Here is an 8,643-nt window from a genome sequence, read left to right on the forward strand (position 1 = left end):
AAGAACATGGGGTGCACATCTCTGCAGCGGGAGCCCAAGAGCCCCTCAGGCCAAACCCCGCCTAGCTCCACAGACAATACGCGACTCTTCCTTCCTCCCCTCAGTCAGGGGGAGGGGTGGAAGAGAGACAATTCCGCGCATGCGCACCCTCCTCCTTTCTACCCTGGCGGGCAGCTAGGGAAACGGCTCTGGTGACAGGCCACTCCGTCCCCGCGCTCAGCCAATAGGCTTCCGCGCACAGTCCCCTGGCGGAGGGGCGCATGCGCAGAGGGAAAGCGCTGGGTTTTCGAACAAGCGGCGGGGCGCGGTGGTTGGGCTGTCGGCGACATGGCAGAGGCACTGGTGAGAGCGGGAGCCGGGGCGGAGGACCCTGAGGTGGTGCCCCATTTCAACCGGCGTGGACTACGGTGGGGGGTGGGGCTTGCGGGCTCTCGCGCCTCTGAGGGGCAGTGGAACGTTGTGCTCGGGGGCCGTGACTGCAGTTGCTCGAGGGCGGCTCCGTTGGCCCTTGCGCGATGCGCCTGCTTGGGTTAAGGCCCTGAAGCGCCGCCCTGCTCCCCCTTGTCGGCCCGCTCTTGCCCCTCGTGCTTCCGTGACTCCGCCCTCCCAGCCGCCTTTGCCTTCTGCCTTGCTGCGTCTGACTCCTACTGAGCCTGCTGGGGCCCCGCACCCTCTGTCCCCTCTATGCTGCTGTTCCAGCCCCTCTTTAATTGTGCTCCGTGTTGCCAGGTGTACGACAATGATCGTATTTGTACGATAGTTTCAAACCTTGTCTGATCAATGAGGAAAAGTGTTCACAATGTACAGTTATTGGTGAGGCAGCTCGTTGATGCAGCCGGTGCAAAACCCCAGTCACTCTCAGGGACCTTAACTGACTTTTGGGTTTGCTGTCAGCTGTTTCTTATGATGGCTTGCCTCAAAATACAGAAATGCTTCACCTTTGATGACCCATTTCTCACTCACTGGTGACTTAGAGTGGGTAATATAAAGGAAAAAATAAGATGAATTTGAATAATCATTTCATACTTATTTGGATATTCTTTTGGTGCACGATAGTTTTTCACTAAATACGAAAACTGAGCTTCCAGTATGCTAACTTTATATTTAAGATCTGGCAACACTGGTTATGCTTCTGACTGCTCTCCAAGGCATTGCACCTTGCACTTGTCTGTGCTGAATGTCCTCTTGAGAGCTTCCGTCCAGTTTTCTGACCCGTTGAGATTCTTTGTGATTTGAAGGCTGTCACAAAAACTTGACGCTTTGTCCTTTTCCAGCCTTCTGGGATCTTGCCTGTCTTCCATGTCTTTGCAAACATTATTTATGACAGGGCTGAGATTTCTCTGAGACAGTTTCTTCAGCAGCTTGGGAGGAATTTTGTTAGTAAGTTAATTTAAATTTATGAAAAGCTCTTTGACATGATCTTTAGTTATTGTAAGCCTCAACCCTCCTTTGTCTGTATTCATTTTGTTACCTGTCTAGTTGCTGGATGCTTGACACCCCTGTTCTAGAGGAAAGCTGGCTTACTGGATATGATTGTGCAGATGGGCACACCTACTAGTACCGCAGAAATACTGAGCTAGGAGAGTTCTATCTGTTTCAGATGAGCCTGGAAATCTTATGGACTGATATACACAGGATACAGAAGTCTAAGTTTTCTTTTTCTTTTCAAATGGTGATGTGTTTGGTAAAACAGTCTCCCTATTTTTTTTTTTAACAGAATCATTTAAAAAAAGATTACAGAGCAAGATTCTGCAATGGAGAAAGGTAATGTTTTTAGATTTAAAATTTTAGTGTTTAGGAACTGAATGTTTTGGAGAGTAACTTTGGTTAATATAACAGCTTCTAACTGTAACTCTTTAAATTGGTTATGGCATACGGTGCATAATGAGGTCAGATCTGGGGAGGGTTTCTGTGGTGCAGCTGCACCCTGTATCTACTGTACAGTTCACATGCTGGTGGCTCTGGTTTCCTGCGGCACTGAGTGCCTGAGACCCTGCGGAATCTGGGTGGGAATATAGCTCAGACTGGGAGGGATTGTGGTGAGGCATAGCTCAAGCTCCAAGGGAGAGAGCAGGTGTAGGAAGAGGGGATGTGCCTGCTGCTGCTGCAGTTTCTATAATGGGGACAAGGGGAGTCCAAGGGCTATTCCTGCTGCATCCCAACTGGGAGCTGTGGGGAGCAGCAGGGAGCAGCAGCTGTGTAAGAGGCTGGGCTTGGCCTGGGACAGTGGTGTTGGCAGGCAGGTCTCCTTTTTCTGTGCTGGATGGGGTGGGAGGTGCTGCTGAGTTCTGTAGGGGAAGGGGTCCTGAGATATGGGTAGAGTCTTACCTGGCTGCTGCTGATTCGGTGTGGTCTGCCCACCCTGGGAGGGCTGGGTGACGGGAGATGGGAAGCAGAGTGAGGCACTAAGAGATGGGGGCGGGGTTTCATCCATCCCTATAATGCTAGTTGTATCTTTTGTACTTTCCACCCCTCCCCAGTCCCCTTTAAAAAGTCTTAAATCTGCCCATTTAAACTCTTTAACAGAAAAATCCCACCCAACATTTTAAAACCTTTTTTCCCCCAGTGACATTCTTTGGCAGTTAACAAAGCAACTGCTTGATGTTATGTTGCTGCTGCTTCTACTGTTTAGTGTATAGACTGTATAACAATAATGGGTTAATTAAATAAAATATCAGATAATAACAATTGAAGAGTGATTGCATTAGTTACTCAAGAAAGGATTGCCAAGTTGTACAAGCAACCCTAAACTTACATTTGCTGGTTAGCTGCCAGTATCTTCTCTGCACTAACCATGACTCAAGGGTCCTGCTGATAGTCTCTCCCTTGCTCCCAGGATCTTGGAATATGTATTGCATCTGTTGGAAAGATGTGGGTGAGGGCTACATGAAGTTTTGTTGCTGGGAAATCAATGCTCAGTTCAGTAACAAATCTGCTGTAACTAAAGAGTAAGGTAGCATTGTTGCCATTTTTGCAAGATGATGAAGGTTTCTTTATTCCTTAGTCTGTGCTAGGGTCTACAGTAGAGCTGTTCAAGTGGGTAATATACAGCTCGCAGGCTCGTCCTGGCCACCCACACAGTGACTGGGAGCTTGTACTTTGGGGAACTGTGGGCAGTGCTGTGGCTTCTGTGATGTGTGGTCCCTGCTGGTATGGTTGCTGGAAGCTTAGACAGCCCTGGCCCAGAGTAACAGGCTTTCCAGTTTGTACTTTTTCATCTCCCCTTGTGCCCCTCCCATTCCGGAAAGTTGTTTCTGTCAACACCTGCTGCTTTCTTTCTTGTGGGTTGGGGGGGGAGGGGAGGAGGAAGAGGAAGGAAGGAAAGAAAGGAATGGTCTGTCTTGAAGCTGAACTCAGCATGCATGGGTCAGATGGAAATAGGAAGTAAAATACACTCCTTTTCCCATTCTCTCCTGCTTTTACTGTGGTTCATCATGTTTAGTTAGTTGTTGCTGCCTCAGGTGACTCCTCCCTTACAAATGCAGGGGTTTACCTGGATTTGTGAACAATAGTCAACCTACCGAAAAGGAAGAAAAGTTTTAGTTTAAGGTTCTTAACTGTGAATGTCAGTGAGTAGAACTGTGCTGTAGGATTATTCTTATACTCTAAATTTTGGCTTTTCAACTTTTAAATACCTGTACTAGTTAGTATTCTTTTTAAACCACAGGGTCATTAGCTCCATAATTGGAATTGTCTGTCTAGGCAGTGGAGAGATGTGCTGTCTCTCTTGCTGCAGTAAAGAGACGATGCTCTTTTGTCTGCCAAAGGTTTTCCACAGATTAGAGCACCTTACAGGTTTTTCAGGTGTCCTTTGGCTATTGTAAACCTTTACGGCATGCAGGAGCTCTCCCTCAGTCCCCTTGCTCATTGGAAGCTTTGTAGGCATGTTATTCAGCTCCTTCATATTTGCTTGTAAATTGTGCAGGAACCATTTCTTCACGTCTGGGCATTCTTACCAATTTTCAGAAATACATTCTATTTTGTTCTGCTAAGCATCAATCTGTGTGTTTTTGCTAGATAGCAGATGTAAATGTGCATAAGCTGTCTTGGCTACCAGAAGTAGTTTAGTCTGAGTTTTGCATGAGGTGATAATTTATTTTGCTAGGAAAGGTAAATTAGATTGTTTCATTTTGTTATGTCTAGGTTGTTCCTGGTACCCAAGGTAGGCTTGGGTATCCAATGTAGATGTATCCAAAATTAATTAGGCACACAGTTGCTTGAAACTGCAAGATGGGTTTGGGAACCGTTGCTCTTGGCATTATCCAGTGAGGATTGTTATCATGCCAGAGTTCACCTTTTTACCACAAGCTATTTTATCTGTAAAGTATAAACAAAAATGAACAACTTTTATAGAAATTTCTTTACTTCTCTTATACTCAATAATATATGGATGATTTTCTTTTGAATTTTCAACAAAATCTCATCTCCATGCAGATGACAAAGCATAGTAAGTAAAAGGTGAAAATTACAGTGTCGTGTACTTAATTTAAGTGCATAGCCTTGGGACTGAAAAAGATTATTCATTTACCTGGAACATGCACTTAATCAAACTTAATGTAAACTATGCTTATTATGTATATAGTTCTGTTGGTGCTCTGGTATAAGTACCCCAATCCTGAATTATTCCCATTATTTCTGAGGCTTGTAATAGCAGCCCTTTGAGAGCTGTTTCCTCTTCAATATGTCTGGTGTGGTTAGAGGTGGTACAAAGTGTACAAAATATACAGTTAAAGATAGTTTGCTGGAAATGGGAGTAGAGGTGGGTTACGAAGTAGACAGTGGGGCTGGAAAATACTATGCACTTGGTTTGTACAGATAACCAATATTTGCTGCAATGTAATCAATAGGTAACAAATTGGGACTGGCATTGTGTTTATACTGGGGTGGGCAAAATGACTGATACCACCTGCAGCTGGACTCCATTTCCCAGCAGTGCAGTGGCAATGGATCTTGGGGCCGGAGTGGAGCTGTGATCTGTTGCTCACCTGCCCCTGTGACAGGTGCCAGTCCTGCAGGCAGGGGTGTACAGGCAGTTGATCTCGGCTCAGTCACGGCCCTGACCCCACAATGTCACTGCTCCAAGATCCTGGCCCTGGCTCTGGACACCTGCCCATGCAGCTCCTGGCTGGTTATAGAAATAGACTTTTTGCCTGTTGCTCTTAATCTTATGTATTTTCTTGAGTTTTGCATTGCCTTAAGGAACTTAATTTTGTAAGGCTCTGCAAGCTTGATGTAAGTGCTCAACCTTTGTGTGCTGTATGGGTGAGAGTGCATTTGTGGAAAAGGAAAACATCAGCTGGCAACTGGCTGAAGAATGCAGACAGATAAAAGACAAAAACAAGAAGAATCTGCCCCAGAACAGTGAGGGAACAACAACAATTGGCCTTTCAGGAAATGATAACACAGCAAAAGCCCAGAGGATTGGGTGAATTGACAAGGCCATAAAAGATGGGGTGAGACACACTAATTTTGGGTCTTGTTCTGCATGTCATCCTGGAGCATCCGTTTATCTGATGAGATGAGCTAGCAGGAGCTGGGCTCCTACTTGTGATTAACTTGGCTGGGCTCTATGTTGATCCAAGTACTGATAAGACTGGTAATGTAGACCAGTGCAGAACAGAAATTTGGGTATGAAGGTGGTGTGTGCGCGCGTATGTATTAAGCACTTAATCATTAAATGCGGCACCTTGCCTTATCCTCCCTTATAAAATCTCGCTCGTGATTTGAGCAATTGGCAATTTGTGTAACACATGGAGACCCTAGGATCTTGGGGCGGTGACAGTGCAGGGCCAGGGCAGAACTGTGATGCGCTCCCTGCATGCCCCTGCCTGTGGAACCCACTCAGGGTTTATTTGAATGCTGGGCAAGAATCTGCAAGTGATGCCAATGACGAGCTGGTAAGATTTGATAGGTAGAGCTGATGATTTGGTGATGTTTATGGACAGAGTAGATGTGCTGAGCTACATGCTGTGATATTAAAAATAGTCCTGTCCATAAAGAGTGTCTAGTTGTAAAGTAGGTACAGCCAGCACAATGAAGATGAAATGCAGGTCTTGGACAGATGTTGAAAATACGCAGCTAACTCTTCTGTTTACAGTGGCCAGAATAAAGGACTCACTACAAGCCTGTAAGTGCAGCTCTTTCTAACCTCAGTTGTGAGCACAAGGGCCAGCTACAGACGTTACACTTTTACTGGTATAAGTGATCGGAAACCAGTCTATACTTGTAATAGCACAGAAGTTTAGCACGTGTAGACTGGTTTAAAAATGGCAGAACCCAGTCTAAGATTTGTGCCTCCCACCAAAAGGGCAAATGTGTGTTCTGGTTGCTACTGATTTAAACAACATCGCTTACGCAAAGCTGCGTAACTTAGATGGATTCTGCCTCGGGTTCTTTAAATGTCTGTACCAAGCCATGGTGTCCAACTTGACTGGAAATTAGGCTCTAGTACCCAGGTCTGGGCATCTAGAAAACGAGGCCAAAGGTTTCTAGCACCACACAAACCTGGCTTTGTAGGTGCTCTTGTAGTATAAATGCTGAAGAAAAAATAATAAATACATAGGCTGCTGAGCTGAAATACCAGTTGTTCAGTCACATAAATAATCTTACACAGGGGTTGCACTAGCTTTTTTACACATCCGTGGGTCCTACAAACCATGGGAATGAGTAGTTCAGGAGTGAGGGGGTGGCTCAGACACAATGTTGGTCAACAACTGCTCTGTAAGAGGTCATCACCTGAAATGATTTGGCACTGGCTGCAGGTCCAGGAAGCCTGGGCCTGATGCACGGCTTCTTGGACAGTTGCCCAGGTGGTTCCTGGCTGGTCTCCATGCAGACCCTGGGATCTTGGGGTGATGATGACAGCATGGGGCCAGAGCAGAGCCGCGATGCATTCCCTGCTTGCCCCTGCCTATGGAACCCGTGTTTGTTTCAGGGGTGTGTTGGCAGTGGATCGTGGCTTGGCTCTGGCCCAAGCCCCGCGCTGTCACTGCCCCAAGATCCTGAGGTCTACCCAGCTCTGCGCACCTGTCTTGCTTTTGGCTGTGGTCCCATCCCAGCTGCCTGGCTGCACACCTGGCTTGCCTGGGTCCTGCCCCTCTGATTGTAGGTATGGGGTAGGCGGGCTGGGATGTTTGGCAGTTGCAGTGGATTTGGTACTGGCAGCCAGAAGGAGCTGCCATTGCGGGGGCTACTGTGAAATGGGAGATGGACAGACAAAATGGGAGTCTGGTTCACTGGTTGTATTTTGCTCGTCCCTGAATTATACCATTCTAGAAAACTACCACTTATGCACAGTGTGAATCAATGGAACGTATTGTGTGGAAACAGTGATGATGATATAAAATATCATGCAACAGCAGTAATACATAATTCTGATATAATAAAAGCCTTAGTCTGTCTGTCTGTAATGCACTGAGCCAACTGTGCATGCTCTGCTGAGAGGGAACATGCTGATTGGCTATGAGGGCTTGGAACATTACAGACAGAGGGGGTGAGGGAGCCTCTGCAGGCCCTCCCACCAACAGCAGCCGGCAGGGAGGGGAGTGGGAGAGGGAATGGGAAGGGGGAGTGTCTGGTGGCAGCGCCCACCACCACTGCACCCCCCTCTCCTCCCCCCCCTGCTGCCACTGCTGTCCTTGCTGCCCAGCCTTGACAACAGGTGGTAGGGAGGGGGGGCATGCTGGGTGCCACTGGCTACTGCTGCATGCAAGATTCCCCCCACTCCCCACCCTCCCCCCCCATTCCTGAGAGCCAGCAGTGGCTTGGGGTGGGAGGGACACACAGGGCCAGACATGGGACAGGGCCACATGGAGCCAGATGCGGTGAGTGGGTGTGCATGGGGCCAGAGGCAGAGCAGCAGCACTGCGGGGTGCTGGGTGGCAGTGCCCCATCCCCGCTCACCTGCTCCCCCCACCAGTCATGATGGCTAATTTGCTAGTAGCTTATATAAATATATTACATATAAAACAGTCATCTTACTTGTAAATAACACTAATAGAGATATAGCATTATACTATAATAATAACAACCATAACAACTACTAATTGTAGTGGTGTGTGGTACATGCTGGATACAGATATTGAATACCTTTAGTTAATGCAGTTCTTTAAATGCATTTTTTCTTTGTTCTTTCTTGTAGTAAGCAACAGATCGACATTCTCCCAGGCCAAAATGTACTGAAAATTATACAAGATCGTTTTGAAAGTAAGCCCCTAACTCTTGTCTTTCGGTCTCTTTGAGTTGTTATTTGAAGAATAAATTATAACCCTCTCACCAGTTGCACCTAATGAAATGAGTAGTTGTATGATTATTTGGGGGTTTTTTCTGGCACTGTGTCTACATAGCGCAGACAACACAATGACTTGTTTCAAGCATGGTTTTCAACCTTTTTCAGCTTGAGGCACACCCCTTGATAGACTTCAGGCGTTTGAGGAAAATGCCAGCTCTTTGTTTTCACTTGCTTTTTGGCTTGAAAGGATCTTAAGGCACCGCAGGGTCTGGTTGGGATTCACTCGTTTAAAGCGTCTGAAAACTGCACAAATTGTTCTCTTATGCTTTATTTAATGCAGCTCTACTCTTAAGTTTAATACAGTAATTTGTAACTATTACAGTATAGCAAACTCTTTTCTGCAGCTTTTGTTT

The 8,643-nt window shown here is 46.5% G+C and overlaps 1 protein-coding gene across 3 annotated transcripts in view; it reads left to right on the forward strand.

The window, feature by feature from the left end:
* The first annotated feature begins 304 nt into the window (after positions 1-304).
* CENPC (centromere protein C) overlaps positions 305-8,643 on the forward strand; it is a 70,202-nt gene continuing 61,863 nt past the window's right edge. For 2 of the 3 annotated variants that reach the window (XM_019534203.1, XM_019534205.1), the window contains exons 1-3: positions 305-342; positions 1,718-1,764; positions 8,141-8,205. In XM_019534203.1, coding sequence (XP_019389748.1) covers positions 328-342; positions 1,718-1,764; positions 8,141-8,205 — 127 coding nt within the window. In that variant the 5' untranslated portion in view covers positions 305-327. The remainder of the gene's footprint in view (positions 343-1,717; positions 1,765-8,140; positions 8,206-8,643) is intronic. The other variant, XM_019534204.1, reaches the window with a different exon arrangement.

Source organism: Crocodylus porosus, unplaced genomic scaffold (assembly GCF_001723895.1).
Source record: "Crocodylus porosus isolate Cpor-Errol unplaced genomic scaffold, CroPor_comp1, whole genome shotgun sequence".
Lineage (NCBI taxonomy): Eukaryota > Metazoa > Chordata > Crocodylia > Crocodylidae > Crocodylus > Crocodylus porosus.